This window comes from Terrapene carolina, unplaced genomic scaffold (assembly GCF_002925995.2).
Source record: "Terrapene carolina triunguis isolate 2854851 unplaced genomic scaffold, T_m_triunguis-2.0 Scaffold42, whole genome shotgun sequence".
In the NCBI taxonomy this organism is placed as follows: domain Eukaryota; kingdom Metazoa; phylum Chordata; order Testudines; family Emydidae; genus Terrapene; species Terrapene triunguis.
In genome coordinates, this window is record NW_020664393.1 from 18,867,480 (window position 1) to 18,886,149 (window position 18,670).

Genomic DNA, 18,670 nt, shown 5'->3' on the forward strand with positions numbered 1-18,670 from the left:
ATTTGCAGATAAAACTCCCACTGCAAAATTGGACTTAATCCTGTGAGGAGTTTGGCATCCTCTACCGCCGTTGAAATCAGTAGCAATTAACTGCTCCCATAACACATTTGCCACTGAGAGGATTAGGCTCCATGTTTGTGTAAGAGATTCTATGAGAATTCCTTTGAAGTACTAGTTTCATAGGGCCAGATTTTTAGCAGGTATAAATCAGAAAAGCATTGTTGATTTCAGTGGAACTACTTGGGTTTACAACAGTTGAGAATCTGGCCCAAAGAATTTATTTCCCCCACAAAATCAATCACATGGTAGCAATAAGCTTTGGTGGATGGGTGGGTTGGTTGGTTGGTTGGCTTTGATGGGGTGTTGTTTGTTACCAAAGAGATTATGAAACTTTTGCTGCTTTATTTGTTTGGGGGAAAACAATTAAATGACTTTTACAGCATTGTTCCTACTGCATTAACCAAGCAAATTGTAACTTTATTGGTTGTTGTTTTGTTCTTTTTGTTTTAGGTGAAGCTTCCTTTTCCTGTAGATCAAATCACAGATCTTCCACGGAATGATTTCCAGATGATGATAAAGATGCACAAGTTAACCTCAGAACAGTTAGAGTTCATCCATGATGTTCGCCGGCGCAGTAAGAACCGGATTGCAGCTCAGCGCTGCCGCAAAAGAAAACTGGACTGTATTCAGAACTTAGAATGTGAAATCCGCAAATTGGTGAGTTACTTGCTGTAGCCTCAATTAAATCTGATAATGGGGCTATCAGTTAAATGATGGACAAATATTCAAAACAATTCCAGTGCAGTTTTTAGTTAATTTAAGTTCAGTGAGGTAAATCTCAATAACCAATTTACTTTTATTTCACAAAGGCAGATAGCTGAGTGGGGTTTTTTGTTGTTGTTTTGGTTTTGAATCAAAGCAATTACACTTCACCCAGATTCACGCTTTCGTGTATATGTCAGTAGTTATGTCAATCAAAATACCTTATGATAATCTCAAGGGAATGCAGTGCATAATGGGAGGGAGGGAATATGTTCTTAATTTTATTTAATTTCAGTACACAAATTAATTTTTCAGTGATACTTGATTTAGAGTGTCAAGCACTGGACTGGAAATCCGAAATACCAGAGGCTCACTGCCTCAAACCAACCCTCTCTATGGCCTTGTACAAATCACTTAATCTTTCTGCCTCAATTTTTCTATTTGTGAAATTATAATTTTAACATCCTCACACAAGTGCTGTGGAGAGTAACAAGATGATGTCTTTAAAATACTTCAAACATGCAGTGTTTGTAGACCATGATTATTATTACTATGATGGAGTGGAGCGCTCAAGTGTATGGAATAATCTCCATGTTGAGATTATTTTCGTGCGTTTAGTGCAGGGTTGTTCTTATTTTTTTCCTGAATGTTTCAGCTCACCACAAGTTATTTTCAACTTCTTAACTTAGCAAGTAGCTTGAAAATATAGCAAAGAAACTGAAAAAGCCTTGAGACAAGGAATCTAAATATCCAAAGAAATGAGAGCTACCCAGCAATAACACTAGAAAATCTCTGAAACCAAAGTAATATAGTCCCAGACTCACTGCCAGTTTCATTTCATGGCTATGACCTGATCAGAAAGCCTTGTCTTTTGGTCGCAATAACACTGGCCTGAAAGATGACTTTAGAAAACATCCTCTGTTCTAACACTGCTACCTTTTTCCATAAAACATTCCATGACATTTTTTGCGATACAGAATACATTAAAAGAACTAAATGAAGCACAAAAGTTAGGAAATGCCAAAATTAAGGTAGCTCGTGCAACCTTAACTCTGCCCTTTTGCATATACTCACTCATTGTAAAACAGCAATCAATTTCAGGTCACATACTAATTTTTGCATAAGAAAACCAATAGCAAAACTCCCATTGACTTAAAGGCTCAAGGTCTTTATCTGAAATTAATTTGTCACACTGTGTACCCCCGGGTGACCAGTAAGTCCCCATTTCTTCATGTATATAATACCACCTGGAGTGCTTTATTTTTTATTAAGGATGGAATTTTTTTCATTGTCCTTATTTCCCAGACCTTGGCAACCTCCTTTACACTGGTGATCTAAGGATGGGCAATGTGTGAAATGCTATTCCCTGCTCATGACATTGCATGTTTCTCTCACAGACCCATCCATCCACCCACTTGCATTCTCCCTTGTCTGCACACAAATAATATACATTTTCTTACATAATTTATTCATCTCAAGATGCACTTGGGCATCTGTTTATTTTTATGTTTTCTTGGTGGATTTATCAATATTTTGGCAGGTGGTGTTTTTTCATGAAAACTGTTCTCTTTGTCTCTCTCCCATTCTCATGGCTGCATGGAAACGATATGATTCCGATGATGGGTCTGAAGCTGACATAACATTGATGCCCATTCTCGTCTTGCAGCTAACTTTCATACATGCACTTTTTTAAATGATCAAGAGCATCTTCAATATATAGCATGAATTACTGGGTGAAATTCAACGCCCTGTTTAATGGAGGCAGTCAGATTAGATGATCATAATGGTCCCTTCTGGCCTGAAAATCTGCTTTTCTTTATTTGTGTAATTTCAGGCCTTTTCTTTACATTTTTGCAGCTTTTTGCATTTTTGTCAGTATTTTTCATTAGATAAATCCTCTGGTCTCCTTTAGAGCATGTGTGTGCGCGTGTGTGTGTGTGCATCTATGTGCCTGCACACTCAGTCTATCTACTCAGCCTTACCAATTGTCAAAAATGTATCACCCTGATTCACCACTCTCTCCATTGAACACAGAGTTCAGTCCCAGGCCTTTGTCCTGATTTTCATAGCTCTGCATGAAACTGGTCCTGGCTACTTGAGACTGTCTCTCTAGTCCTAGCTATAGCCACCCAGAAGAGCTTTGTTCCACTGGAATAATGAAACTGTTGTCTAATGAGAAGAGACTTGAGGACAGGAGACAGCTTTCACCTGAGCCTCTAGAACTCGCTGCCAAACAAAAGAACAATGACCATTAACTTTGCTGCACTCAGAGCAAATTATGAAACCCAACTAGGGTGACCAGATGTCCCAAATTTATAGGGACAGTCCCAATATTTGGGGCTTATTCTCATGTAGGTGCCTATTACCTCCCACCCCCTGTCCCGATTTTTCACACTTTCTATCTGGTCACCTTAAACCCAACTATCTTTATTCTTGTTTACACCTTAATATTTTTCTATGTTAATTAAAAAAAAAACAAAGCAAACCTGTAAGCCTGTCCTTGCCGGCATGGAAAGGAGAGAGATCTCACTGGTGTGTTTACTTGTGGGACACATTCTAGTATGATAGTGATGGGTGCCAATATAAGATCCTAAGTGGAGGGATCTTAGGTAAATAATGCAGAGGTCAAGTGTGACCACAGTTCACTAGTTCCTAATGGCTAATGTAGAAGAATTGCTAATCTAATTCACGCATAATGAAATTCACTTGTGGTGCATGAGGGCAGCGTGAGACCTTCTGCATCACATGAGGCTCACTTAAAAGATTTGCCTGAGAGAGCACAGGGTACCCCCGTTTGCTACAATTTCCATGGGAGTCACACATGCTAGCTGCACACAGGCAGGAACAGAAGGCCACAAAAGGAGCAGGCTCTGTCAGGGACCAGGGAATCACTTTTACATTAGAGCCTGTGGTCCCAACAACCCGTCCAACTGGTGCAGAAGGGCTGTAGTTATTGGTAGGCTGGAATGTAAACCACAGAGGGAATGCACAGTTATCCCATGATCTTGGGTTTTAGGGTGAATTTTACTTCCCCAACCCTTCCTCACTCTATCTGCTTAGAACCCAATTTCTCTGGCTTTATGCAGATAGTGGATTTCTCTCATAGAAAATAGTTCTGTTCCAAAAGTGTGTGTCACGTGACCATAGTCTGATTGAGGAAAACAGCCTTCCAAGAATTAGCGGCTTTATTCTCTTCAAACCAAACATCTTGCAGATAGTAGCATGCAAGCAACAAGTCCATGCAGAGCAGGTGGAGGACGAAGTATTGCATGTATCTGTGACTTATCCTGTGCCATACAAAATCAGAATGTTGTCTGTAATTTTACAGAGTGGATAAAGCAACATGTAAAACTGGAATAGAGCCTTAACTGCAGTAAGTGGCCTTTTATGAAGCTAAGATGCCTTCTTTCTTTTTCAGGTGTGTGAGAAAGAGAAATTACTGTCTGAAAGGAACCAGCTGAAAGCATGCATGGGAGAATTGTTAGATAACTTCTCATGTCTTTCCCAAGAAGTGTGTAGGGATATGCAGAGCCCTGAACAGATCCAAGCCCTGCACCGATATTGCCCTGTTCTCAGGCCTATGGATCTACCAACAGCCACCAATATCAACCCTTCACCAACTGGAGTAGAGCAAAACCTAGTGACATCCCAGTGTGTTGGAGAAGGCATGCAGTGCTGCTCAGAGCAAGACTCTGTGCAACTAGGAGCTCACTGGCTACCTAACAACGTCTCTGAAAATTGTACAGCCGGAAGAGGGCTTGATGGAGCTGCCCAAGGTACTTACTCAGAAAGAGAGCTCCCTCTAGAACAGAGTAGCCAAACAGTGACAGTAGACTTCTGTCAGGAAATGACTGATAAATGTACAACAGATGAGCAGCCTAGGAAAGATTACACCTAGTGACTTGTAACCTTACATTACACCTGGTCAGGTGTTCTTCAGTCAGCCAGTGGCAGTATTCATTTGTTGTCTAGAAGAACGTATTTGGTGCACACTACAGTGGTCTTAGCAGCAATACTGTTTTTAAGTATTCCCTCCTCTCTACAAGCAGGAGTTATCTTCACAATGGTGCTATCCCTTGCTCAGGCAGGGAATTAAACAGTGGCAACACTGTCTGTTTTTGTATGTTAATTTCAATCTTAACAGGGATGGACATAACACCTCTGAGGACCCAACTGCAGCTTTTTTCTCAGTGACCCATGTCACAAAACCCTAACTCAGGAATTTCCTCTGAATGTTCAATTTTTCATTGAAGACAGCTTCTTTACACATCAAAGTTTTATAGCTAAACTGTACATATTATATATAATATATATAAAATATATATCTCCATATGCAAAAGTCCCTGCATGCCTCAATTTTTCTCATCCTACAACTGGAAACTTTCATTTATATTGTATAAACAAGTTCCAACATTCCTTTTTTGTCTTTAATGCTAGAACTAGTTTGGTAACTTGTTACATGATTTTTTTTCTTGGTTCACAGTTCAGCAATATCATTCAGTTTGTACTTATTTATAAAATTTTAATGTTGGAAGCTTATCTGAGATTTTAATTATAGCCAGGTTTTTGTTTTTGGCACAGCCATGTTGTGCCATTTGAGCAATGTGGATTTATTTTATTTTCTTGCAGATACTGTACAGTAATGGTCAACTTTGCCACTTGCACTGAGTTTCTGGTCAAACCTCTTTTCATAATGAAGTTGTGACTTCAGTATAACTTGAGTATACTGTATTCTTTGCTTTATAGTTGAAAGAAAATTATAAAGTTTTAACTAATAGAAAAAACACTCAGGAGATGATTATGTAGAAAGAACAATCTTGCCAAATACTGAATTCACCATATAATGTGTAAAAGAAAATCTGCTTGAATATTTTTATATTCTTTTTCTTTCCCAAACAAAGTTTAAATGCTGTTAATTATGATTTTGGACTATATGGTAAGATGTATTTTGCTCTTTAAAAAATATAAAAAGTGGATCAGTCAAGCATATGTTCCTAAATTGGGGTCCAACGTCCTCAAAGCCCATTGAAGTAAATGGAAACACACCCATCAACTTCAATGGGTTTTGGATCAGACCCTGAATCTGCACCCTTTCCCAGGCAAGTAGTCGCTACTCAGACGTATAGTCCAGTGGTTCTCAACCTACTTACCATTGTGGGCCACATATGCAGCTCTCTGTGTTATGTGGGTCACATCCACACAATATATATACTACCTGTATGGCCCTGAGGATGTCACATGGGCCGCAGCTATATACTGATTGGGCCACAAGCAGGCCGTGGGTTGAAAACAACTGGTATAGTACTATTGGTCCTGATTTTGATCTCCCACCAGTTTTACCAGGGTGTTACTCCATTTACTTCAGTGGACTTACTCTTGATTCTCACTGGTGTGAGATCAGAATCAGGCCTATTGAAATCTGACTAGTCATGTAGGAAAGAATTGCAAGATCAGGCCCGTAACTGAGACTTGCAGATGTTTGCTTACAGAAGTCAAGTGAATGCTGTATCCCCTAAGGAGCAAAACGTTACCTGATTTGGTTGCTTACCATTTGAAGTGTTGTGTTATAGATTCCTCTTATTCTACAGCATTGCCATCAGTACAAGTCAACTTCTAAAAGAGTGCTGTCTCACAGGAGACTGCTCAGAGAATTGGCTTAGTTGTAACTGTATTGAATTTGTATCTCAAGTGATACGGTGAAACAGGTAATCAGTGAATTGTGTTATGATGGCGTGGGACAGCAGCTTTCCAAGCATAACATCTATGTACAGCATAGGCAGAAAAACGTCCTCCTAACATTTTTATTATGAATTAGTAGTAGTAGTATCAGTATTAGTAGTATTATAAGTGTATTGAATTATATTTTGTGATTCTTTGCCCTATCTGCGCCAGGGTGTGTGGCTAGTACTGAGGCTTTATCCTGGACAACACCACCCATGCTCTACAGATTGACATTGTTCACTCTTGCTGCAAAATTGACCAGCTGGGCACACCTGTTTGAAAAAGCAGCTTTTCACAAGCACTAAGTGACAATAGGTTCTATTGTGCTAATGTTTACACTGCGGGTGTGTCCTGGTGCTCTTTTGAGGCACTCAGTAAATCAGCATCTTTTCCTGGAGGAGGAATCAGCTCCCTCTCTCCTCTATTTTTGTGTTTTGAGATTGTGCTCATGGGCCGTCATGGACTTGCCAGTCTTGCTTCTGCTCTCTTCTCCCAAACGACGGTAGCCTAGCTACGGAGGAGGAAATGCATATAGCATGTGCCATGTTTGTTGAAAAATGTTTTTTCTGCATGTACAAAGAAATTAGTATATAATGTAGGATATGTGATTTTTTTAAAAAAAATCATAATTTATGTTTAAGTATTAACCGTTTCTGTGCAAAATCCTTATCTTTAAATGTTCAGAGATATCCAAATGCCACAAATTCCTAATTCACACAGTTGAAGAAGGGGGGAAAGTCATCCTTTCTTGTAAAAGATAGAGATCTAAATATATTGGAACACTTCCCACCCCCAGCCATTTTGTGCAGCAAACTGAGCTAGAAGCTCTTTCTGGGGAATTTGATTTTCCTTTGAATTCATTGACGTTGCAGAACAACTCTGTGTTTTGCAGAGATGTCTTGTTTCTGTGAGACCATAGTGAAAGCTAGAGTTTAAAACTAAATGTGAATCACATTATAGCATCATAGCTATTTTTTTTGTCAACTGACAGTATTTTAAAGACTTTCTGTTGCCTTTTTTTTTTATTTTTAAGTGACCACCTATATAGATAGATACAATGTTTTATGAGTATAAAACAAAGTTTGAACTAGCTTCCTGACATGAAGATTTACCCTGCTAACGACTCATGTGCAACTGGTACTCTTGACCTAATTCCAACGGTTAAAAACAAACAAACAAAAAAGCCACCCACAGAACATGTGCTGCAGCTCTTGGGATCGACCCAGCTCACTCTGGTGCTGGGCCTCCTGATTTTCTTTTTCATGGGAACTGATATTTAAAACCACTGCTCAAATAAGTCTCTCTCTCTCTCTCTCTCTCTCGCTTTTCAAGCTTTTCAGGATGTTTGATTTCATTCTTCGCCATTAGAAGTGACTGATTTGTCATTGCTTCCTTGACCTATATTTACGCGTATATGTTTTTGCTCTTCTGAACCATGTGGCTCTCAAAACTGTTATTGGGTTAACTTTAAAGGGAAACATCTAGGAGAATTAGCTTCAGAACTGGACACGAGTTGAAATAAATAATCTGTAGTGAGATATTAAAACAGTTGACCAAAAATCCAATTTTAAAAAAAAGTTAACTACAATATTTAGCAAATTAAGAGGTTTAGCCAACAAAAATGTATCTTTTTAAATAAGGATCATGCAGTTATTCATGTAGAAAGCTGCCGTTTCTGGTCTCTAATGTATTGCTTTGAAATTTTGTGCTAGATTGGGCCGGGTTGTCATATTGAGTGCTGCACCAATATAGCATGAGTGTGAATTCTTGAGCATCTAGCTTTGTCCAGTCTACATCTAGTTCTCCTTTTTATTTACCTTTGCTATACTTGTATTGCCAGAAAACCTCATTTCATTTAGGCTTATTATACTTGTGTCAAATGAGTACTACACTATATAATGTATTTGTTTCTCTGCGTTATCTGGAGGTGCCTTGGAAGTAATTAAAGTTCATTAAAAGCTGATTCTGGAACAAAGAGGTAGCGGGGAAAAAACGGTCAGCCATGTTATCAGGACATCTCAGTATTTATATCACAGACTTCCTAACATATGATGACTCAGGCGTCAGAGTTTGATGCTGCAGTATAAAACTATTATTTTATATATTGTATGCGTAATTTATTATATGTCTTTCTAAGGATATATGCTGCTTTTAAGATGCACTATATTTTTGGATCTAATCCTTATATTCCCCCCCCCCCCCAAGGAAGTAAAAAATGTTGTGTTGCAAAGGCAAACCACAGTGATTAGTATGCCAACTGCTACCTCTCTTTAGAAGGGAGAGTGGAAACTAGATAAAAGTAACTTTGTCAATAAAGAATAACTGGCTGCCAGAGAAATTATTAATGCTGATAGTATGGTTGTTAATCCTAACTTCAACACTTTGTTGAGTCTTTATTTTAAAAAGCTTAAATAAAAATGCATATTTGTATAGTTAGATTTTTAATATTTAACCTTATAATTGCCAATTAAAGAAAACAAACCTGTATGCTGGAGTTGGCATAATCCTATAAGAGAAAATTTGACCTTTTAAGGAAAACATGATGAAACACTGTAATTCCAGAAGTTAGATCACATCCTCACTGGTGTCATATATTCCATTGCTGTTTATGTTAAAATAGAAATAAATCTGGGATTAGAGAACAGAACTGTAGTGTATTTTAACATAAAACATAGGGAATATTAGTCAAGCCTACACAAGCTTGCATTCTAATCTACTTCAAGTCCTCCACAGTTAAGATGATTACTTTGATTTAAATGAGGAGCAATCTTCGTCTCCTTCTAATTTGAAATATGTTTTGTGATGATTTGTTAGCAGGTTCCATAGTCTACATTTGCATCATTTTAAATGTATGTCTTTTAGATTCTGTCTAGAAAAGGTTTAGCTTCAGTAAGAGCAATGGAGTTGATGATGTAGCCAAGAGGATCTGCTGAGTATGGCATGTCTTAATGTTTCTAGTTACACCTTACTTTAGATAAAAATAACACAAAGAATTTATATTCTGTTGCCTCCTACAACATATAATGTGTATTTTCTCTACACATCAAGGTTGTATTGTAGTTTGTCTCTGCCAAGGCAATCCAAAACTTAGTTATATATGTAATTACAGTTAGTGTGTGTATGTTCACCTGTTTATAATACATATATGTACATTTATAATACTGTTTGGAATATTTCATGACTCAGGCATCAGACTTGATGCTGCAGAATACAATATATGTGTATATACATGTGCATTCAAAAAGTGTCTCTTTATATAAAAAATCTATTGTTGGTGGATTGTAGAATAATAAATTATTCTCTTTAGTGTGAAAGATATAATGGCATTACTTGCAATGACAAAGTGTACAGTATTTTCCTACACTCCACCAAGATAGGTAGTATTTATATCAAATTTTTTACTGTAATACACATATAATGCTGCCATTGGGCAAATAAAATCCCCTTTTTTGGCAGTGAGGAATGCTTAAAACGCTTTTTTTTTTAACTGTGACATAATAATTAGCCAAATCAAACAATAGGAAAAATAACAGTTGGGTAAATCCCATTCTTATTCCAGTTTTGTTAACAGCTATATGAAATAGCTGTTTATGTAGGTGTAATCCACCCACATGATTAAAAAACACACATGCAATGCAGAAATCGTCGCTTTGGGCTGATTACGGGCATACAGAAAATAACTGACTCTGAAAAAGTGGATAAGACAGAATTGTCAGTATTTGATTTTGTCCGCTTCTTAGATCTGGAGATGGCTCCAAAACCAAACAGGGATGCTTGGATCCACAAACTTTTGGGAGAGTCCAGAATCTGAACCCTGGGTTTCGCAACTGAACCCATCTCTATAACAGGGCCAAGCCAACAACCCTAAAGTTTATGGTGTGATGGGGGAGCGATTTCATTATCTGGATTGTTGTTCTCTCTTGGACCCATCATACTTAGAACACTGCATTTTCCTGAGACAATGTTACCCTGCATTTGTACTATAACTGAGAGAATTGTATGTGTTTAGATACTGTACTCGCTACTCATGCTCTGACCGAAAGTATCTGGATCCTTCAGACTAGCAGAAATTATACTAAACGCTTTGGTGATCTTTGATGCTTGTTATTTGCTATTAATTTCAAGCATCACCTTTTGATTTCAAGAGTGGAATTGCCCTAAGAGTTTGTTCCAGAACCAGTTGGATACAAGTGCACCTCTAATATATGCCTTACAGATTTCAGAGGCCATATTCAAAACAGGGTTTTATCCGTGTATGCAAGGGGGTGCAACCCCTCTTCTCTTCCTCCACAGGTCAAACAGTATATGGACAGTTTTCACACATATCTACCTGTATAATCCTCTGTACCTCTCATAACTGGTCAATGACTGTAACAGGTTACATCAGGTGTTTTTCTACATACTTTTTACACAGATTCTATGCGATTAATGTAACTTAATTCAATGCATCATTTTATTGTACTAGTTCTTAAGCTTGTCTTTATTATTTTTTTCTAGGTGACTGTGGTTTCTTGTGATTTTTATTGTATAAACGAGATGGCTGTTGATGCTTATTCTCTGTTACTAAGAATTTTTACCTTTTTGGAAAAAAAAGCATTGTTATGAACTAATGAATTTAAAACTTCATTTACTCATTGTAAATACAGTATTGTGCAAAAAAAAAAAAAACTTTCCATTCATTTGAATTGCTAGTGTTAACTGAATTTTGTCTAGACACCATTTCTGTTGATGAAATAAAGACATATCATTATGTATTGTATATCAACTTTTCTTGCCTCTGAAATTAATGTCCTATTAATGCAAGAGTAATGGTTGATTTCTGGAGGATATGTGAAACATGGTTAATCTTTGACCACATGACAAAACCTCCACCCATTTAGGCTGAGTACAGTACGACTGGTTATCTGTGCTGCAGGCAGGTCCATTGCAGGCAGGGCCAGCTCCAGGCACCAGCGTAGCAAGCAAGTGCCTGGTGCGGCCAATGAAGAGGGGGGGCGGCATGTCCGGCCGTTCGGCGGCAATTCGGCGGTGGGGCTGTCACTCCCTCTCAGAGCGAAGGACCTGCCGCCGAATTGCCGCTGTAGAATGAAGCAGCGGTAGAGCTGCCAACGATTGCAATCACGGCTTTTTTTTTTTTTTGCTGCTTGGGGCGGCAAAAACGCTAGAGCCGGCCTTGATTGCAGGACTACCAGAGGTGTGTTGATGTAGGACTGAGTGTACGGAGTAACTCTCATAACTATATCCCCATAGTACTGATTCAAGCTAGTTCTGCTCATCCTGCATTCTCAACATCACTTAAGTAACCACTGTATTTTTTAACAAAACCTTAGAGAAAATAGAATTGTTTCTATGGAAATACAAAACAAAGCAAAAATTCCAACCCAGAACAAACAAGCAAACAAAAATCCCTGTAGCATTTGCAACCCAAACATTGCAGCATTCCACTAATGAATGGAAACCTAGAAATGAGTCTGGCTTATGTGTTAGCATTGTTCAAGCTGAGAGGAATGCAAAAAATAAAGAGCGTAAACAACAAAAAGCAAATTATATTGTTTTAATACTGTTAAGGTGGTGGTAACTCAGACAAGGAAGTTTAATGCGGTTTTTTAAAGTCTCCAGGCTGCAAGCCTGCCCCCACCCACCACCCCCGCCATCACATGAAGATTGCCAGGAAGAAGGGGATAGTGATGTGAGCTGCCTGCAATCCCAAGTCCATCTGGAGGCCGGGAGCTGGCCAGCACAACCCACAAAGGCCTTGATTCAGTTTGACTTAAGAGCGTGCTTAATGCTTTGCTGAATCAGGGCCAAAGTGGGTGTGACCTAGCTAGGCCCACTGGGAGATGCACACTAATTCAGCGCACTGCCCAGGAAGCCTCCATCGGGGAGAGCTCCTATAAAGCCATAGTCTTTTTATAGACAAAAAAGTACACCACAGACTGCCCAGCTTTGAGGATAAATGCCTCTGCCAGTGCCGCTGCCCCTGGAGATGTAACTTGCCCCCTTTTGCTTCTACAGGACTAAACCTGGCCTGTGATTTTGAACCAGCAGTGTCCTTATAAGTAAAATTAACCCCTCTCCTTCAGAAAAAAAGAACGGTGATACTACACTCCAGAGTCTTGCTGGAAAAGCTGGAACATACATCAGCAAAGGCCCCTTTCCTCTCAAGTTTGTCAGAAGATACTTCATCATTTATATCTCCATACAGCACATACTGTACTCCCTGTCTGTAGTCAAGCTTTGTTTATCCATCCGTAAGAAGTCACGGCTGCTTCTTTAATGGCTGGGGTTTTCGGTTTCATTTTTCACTTAAAAAAAACAAACAAGCAATAGCTTAACCAAACAGTGTGTAACTGAGGCAATGATCCATCCTTGAGGAGTATGGATGGAAGTCATTAAAACTAGGATAAAAGCACTATGCAAGTTCAGTGAGCAGCCTAATCGCTTTTTACACTTGGCGCTTTTTGGAGGGGGGGTGCTTTTTACTACTATTTTGGTGCAGCTGTCAGAACCACAAAGGCTTTGCATGATTAGGGAGACTGACATACCAACCAACTAGCTTGCTTAAAAATGTGATTCTCCACTGGAACAAATGGAGCATTGATAACAAAGGCAAGAGATGAGAGAGTGTCGTTGAATAATGAATAGGAGGAGTTGATGAGCACGTGACCAGGGACAGTGATATGGATAGTCTGGGAGAAGGTGCCTTATTTTTAAGATACATGGGTTGGAAGTGCGATTGTCCTGGGTCGTGCACATATTAGAAATCTAATAATCCAAAGCAGCTATTTCCTATCAAATAGTGAGGCCATGTTTTTTTCTTTTGTACAGCCCATATAGGAACTGATGGAATGAACAAAGGAATGAGATCTTTATAATCCTGGGCAGATGTTTTAAGGATCTCTCATTTAGCAAACTGAAGAAGAATGCATAAACTGCACATTAAAAAGCAATCAGACAATTTGATTGTGTGTACTGGTTGTTGTTTTTTTTGCAGTGAGGGTGTTGGCAATGAGGGAGACAATGTCAGAGTGGCAATTAATCCCTAAAAGAATGTGAGCTTCACTTTAGCCCAGGTTGCTGAACAGCAGCTTGGATTTGGGTCTCTTTGTTAAACCAGGAGGACTGTGCTACAAAGTCCTGGTGTGCTGCTTTCATCTTTTATTCACTGGCTAGTAGGCCCCGGGGAGTGAGATGTAAAAGAATCCTTCAGAAAACCTTCCTATCTAACTCACCCTTCCTTGCAAATATCTTTGGTCTTACCACTCCTTTGAAAGTATAGATCTTGCATCTTATAGAGATAAACACTACAGGCCTAAACAACAAGTTGTGCCTCCCAAATGTTCTCCAAGGACACAAGGCTATTTCTGCAGTAACTGCACACATGAAGCAGCTGCTGCTTGGTATATGTGAGCGAAATCTTGAGTTTTGAAGCAGGTTGTCAGCCCACAATGGGAGTCAGGCTACGTTGCTACGTGTGCTGGCATAAAACTTGGCGGTGTGTAAAGCAAAGGCTTTCTTCCATGAACTGCATCATGCTTTTTAGCTTCAGAATAAACGGAGAGGTTGCTTTTTTTGCTTCCTGCTGAGGAATGGTTTGTACCCGATTCTTTGGTTTGTTTCTTGTCCCCAGATTGGCATTATTTTTTCATGATAGATGATAGTTCGAGGAGCATGCTCTGAAAGATAACAAGAGAAAGAGAGAATGAGACTGAATGGTCTTAAAGAAGACAGAGAGGTTTGTTTTTTTTAAACCACCGTTACTAACCCAGGTTCCCTCAAAATATGGTTGGAATTTTAAAAAAATCTGTTTGTTTTAATACATTTACATTATACTGCCTTTTGCAATTGTAACAGAAAAGTCCCTATTGTATTTATACATAAAAGACCAAGTTAATCACTGCTGTAACTCTACTGAAGGGCCCAGTCCTGCAGTCCTGATGCTGGAAACATACAAGCAAATGAACGTACAACTTTTTTGTAGGTTTGCTAGACATGCATGGACAAAGCTACACTCAGCAGAGCTCCAGTTTCTAAAAAATCAGCCTGGTCTGTATTAATATACACAGTCCTCAGACAAGAGAGCCCTGAGTGCCAATTTCTTATCAGCTCACAAGTTTGTCATTTTGAGCCTGCATGGTCTGTTAGCCTGCTGGATGGCTAGTTTAATTGATCAAGTAAACTGTACAGGCCTTTGGTACTTCACCTGTCTTAATCACAAACTACATTGGAGCACTCCTGGGCAGAGTTCAGTTTGCAGCATATAAATAATCCAGAGCATTCAGGAATTAAGACAGTCACATTGAAACAAACGGCATGAAAAATAATAGCAAGAGCTGATGGAGGAACACAACCATAAAAAATTAATGTTTAAAGCTTTTCTAACAGCTGAGTAGAACAGAGCAACTTTGCTCATTTCTCATCCCAATGCTATGTCTTGAGGGGGCTTGGCTGGCATATTCCAGGCTGTTCTGAGTATCAAACAGACCCACAACATAATTTTAATATACAGTCGTTTCCATTGGGAGGGTGACCATTTGTGTGTTAGAGTCCAAGCTGAATAGCAGGCTCGCAGCTGTCTGCATTATCTCCAGTCACTACTAGCCATTTGCCCAGTGAGGAAATAACCCAAAGCTAAATGGAGAAGTAAACAGCGGGGGGACAACTCCCAGTGACTTCAGTAGGGCCAGGATTTCACGCACTGATACCTTCTCCCTGGCAAACGAAAATCAGAAATCCAATTTGGGCCTGACCGTATGAGGTTCTGAGCACATGTAACTCCCATTATCTTCACTGAGGATTGAGGACACTCAGGTCTGGTCTAAACTACAGTGTTAGGCAGCTTACGTCAACCTGATTATGTCAGTGTATATACTACAGCCTTGCTCCTGCCAATGTAAGTGGCCTACTATACCAACATCATAACTCCACTTCCACAAGAGGTGTAGGGCTTATGTCGGTGTAGTTAGGGTGGCACAGTGTCCCTGTAAGACACTGCGTTACTTACATCGATTGGCGGTCATTCTGGTCAGTTTCCAAATTTCCAGTCTCTGCTTCAAGCTGGGCAACTGCCCAGGCTCCCTGCAGGGAGCTCTGCTTCCCCCTGGGATCCTGACTCCCTGCTCCGAGCCAGCCTGCTGACCAGGCTCCCCACTCCAATCTGCACTGCCGCCCAGGCTCCCAGCTCCCTGTTGGGAGCACAGCAGCTGACCGGATTCCAGGCACGGATCTCCCCACCAGAAGCCTGGCAGTCCTTCCCTCCACCCCCCAGGCTCTCCACTCCCTGCTGGGAATGGGGCAGCTGCACCAGGCTTCTCAGCTCCCTCCTCCCCAGCGGGAATGGGGCAGCTGACTGGACACCAGGCGCAGAGCTCCCTGCCAGGAGCCCGGCTGCCCCGCCAGGCTCTCCGCTCCCCACTGGGTAATTACTGTGAGGGCTGTAAATGGACCTAACATAGTTTATAAACATAAGTTTATAGTGTAGACATACCCTTAGCAACTAATGGGATCAAGCTCAAATAGGGCATGTCTACACTATAATGCTATCCCGTGCATTAGCTCCTCTTTTCTTTATCTTCGTTCCTGCTGTATCCCAGTCAGAAAGGGTAAGGGATCTTGCCCTTCCACTCATGACTGCTTGGAAAGTAAATTTCTCCTCTCTCCCCTTCTTCACTGTTTCAAGGGAGAATTCTGATACCTCATTTTCTGCTCCCCATTGAGAAGTTTCAGATAACTCCTACACCATGAACCAAATAGCTCCCAGTTGCCTGGCATTCAGTGCAGACAAGGACATTGCACTCGCTTGCTCCTGGACACAGACATGGGAGAAGTTCTACTGAAATCAATAGGCTTCCTCATGAGAGTAAAGTTACAGGCATAAAGGTTTGCAGGATCAGGTCCTTCACTGGTCCACTTTGTGGCTGATCTAGTTAATATCACAGTGAGCCCAAAGGTTAAAATATCACTAGTGTAGATAGTAAGGACTGAAGCCTCAGTAAACCCTCACTCATGAATGTAATTGTGTTGAAGCCAATGGGTCACTTCGCATTGACGTCAGTGTGACTTCTTATCCAAGGGAGGACTGTTGATGTGAGGAAGACTTGCAGGATCTAGCCCTGAGGCAGGATTCCATTTTCTCCTCAGTTACATGGCTGTAATCCCCCTTGATTAAAATGGGGGGGGGGGTTATAGCTGTGTAACTGAGGGCAGATTGGGCCCAGAAAAGCTCGGTGTACATCTTCTATGTGAGTCCTGGGCAGGGGTTAAGATGTCCCGCTATCCATGTCCCGATTGCCCTGCTGCACTGCAAAGGTTCTGTGGGAGCTGATGAAATTCCTCACTACTGTGGTTTTGGAACCTCTGAGGCTGATCGTTCGTGTTGACATCAGCATCCACATAGATGACAAACTCCCTGAGTCAGCTGAGGACTTCTTGAAAACAATGGTAGCTATGAGACTATCTTAGCTTGTTGCAAACTCACTCATACAGCAAGTCATGCTGTAGTTGTTGTGTTTGGTTCAGGTAAAGGCAACTGAAAATTATACCTGTGTCATGGAGTGAATATTCTCTCCCAACTTTGTGGCTGTAGCACTTCTCTCCTGTCAGAATGAAGGGCCCGTTTTGGTGGTCTGGCCTTAGGGTAATGGAACTAAAGGATTTTCAGAGAGCTCTGAGGGAAAATGTTGATTCTCCAAAGAATCACTCTGTCCAGAGGATATTTTAACAATCTTTTGGCCTTCCCTACCGGTGTCCCCTTGATGTTCTCTTCTCCAGGTTCACTCTTACAGCTTACTTTGGTTTATGAATCACCTCTGACAAATGAAGTGATAGGGTGCTCATAGTAAAAGTCTTGGGTAAAAGCTGAGTAAAGATTTTTAAAATTCTTATGCCATGGCTGTGCATGAAGCAAAGGAATGGCTCTTAGTCTCTACCAAATTTCAGAGAGGGGTTCTTTAGACAGCTTGACTAATCTGGACTGTCTCTGCTCAATGGCTGGTCTGAGTCCCACATTGGGTGATTAAATTTATTATTTTGCAAATAGAATTGAGCTGATCCAGAGCAATGCATTAGCATTCAGGAGCACAGAGCTGTATCCCAAGTGGCAAACTCAGTTTAGGACAGTATTGCTTAGAGGTACTCCAGATGTTGAAGAACTTTGTGCTACATCTGTGTTTAAGGTCCAATTTTTTCCTGACTGGTGAGGGCCAGTAGGGAAGTACTAGGAAGATGCTCCTGGTCTTCTTGACACTTGTCAATCTGTGTAGAAACTTGTGTTTGGCCAGGAGACTGCACTGGTTATATTGGTCTATTATCTCCTCCTAGTAATGGATAAAAATCAAGCATCTATGATGATATTGCTAGTTCTGCCAGCTGCCTTCAATATCATTAACCATGGGATGTTGTTGACTCGCATGCAGGCCCTAGCAGCAATGATGGCATTGATTCTTTTGTAAATTCAAACGTTTTTATCTGAGAGAGAGCTTAGGCAGCAGTTGTAGGCAATTGCTTTGCTTCTCCTAGGAATCTCAACTATGGGGTGCAGCAGGGTTCTATCTATAATGAGGGGCTCCTGGAAGGATTAATGGGGCAAAGATTGTGATGTTTTCAGATGCAGATGATAACCAGCTTGGCTCTATCTCATCCAATTGAGGTGATGTTGCTGAGTGCCTTAATCAAAATCTGGTAGAGATTGGGGCATAGATGAAAGAAAAAATATCTATCTGAGACCTATTCCAGCCAAGGTAGAAGTGGTAGTGGTAGTTTGGGGAAGTAATCATAAAAGACAGAAGAGATCATATCAACCCCTCTGTCTGAGGGTGTTTTCCCTCCATTGGTTGCCCAAATTAGGAATTTTTTTCACCAATGGCAGTGCAGAGTGGAGTAGTATATTTCTGGCTGTTTAAATTGTTGTTTGAAAATGTATTTAGGTTTTGTGCTGTGTAGGTTTATCAGGTTTCAGGGGGGCAATTCCTTGTCTGGATTATTATTTTAAGTCATTATTAAACGGAAGTAGAAATAGTCTTTCTTGTACTTCAGTTTAAATTTTTAAAATGTTTTCATTTTTGCTGTCTTATATTAAGATCAGATAATTAATCTTCCCAATGCTCCTGTTGGGGAAGTAGGTAAATAATATCATTTTTTAAAAACTAAACCTTATTGTGTGGTAAAACTCCCATTGATGTAAATGGGA

At 40.2% G+C, this 18,670-nt stretch overlaps 1 protein-coding gene across 1 annotated transcript in view; it reads left to right on the plus strand.

Annotated features, from left to right (window-relative positions):
• Positions 1–5,941, plus strand: part of BACH2 (BTB domain and CNC homolog 2) — a 138,275-nt gene extending 132,334 nt beyond the window's left edge. The window contains exons 5-6 of the mRNA XM_024202727.2: positions 511–717; positions 4,181–5,941. Of these exons, the coding sequence (XP_024058495.1) occupies positions 511–717; positions 4,181–4,660 (687 nt within the window). The 3' untranslated portion in view covers positions 4,661–5,941. The remainder of the gene's footprint in view (positions 1–510; positions 718–4,180) is intronic.
• The last annotated feature ends 12,729 nt before the right edge of the window (positions 5,942–18,670 follow it).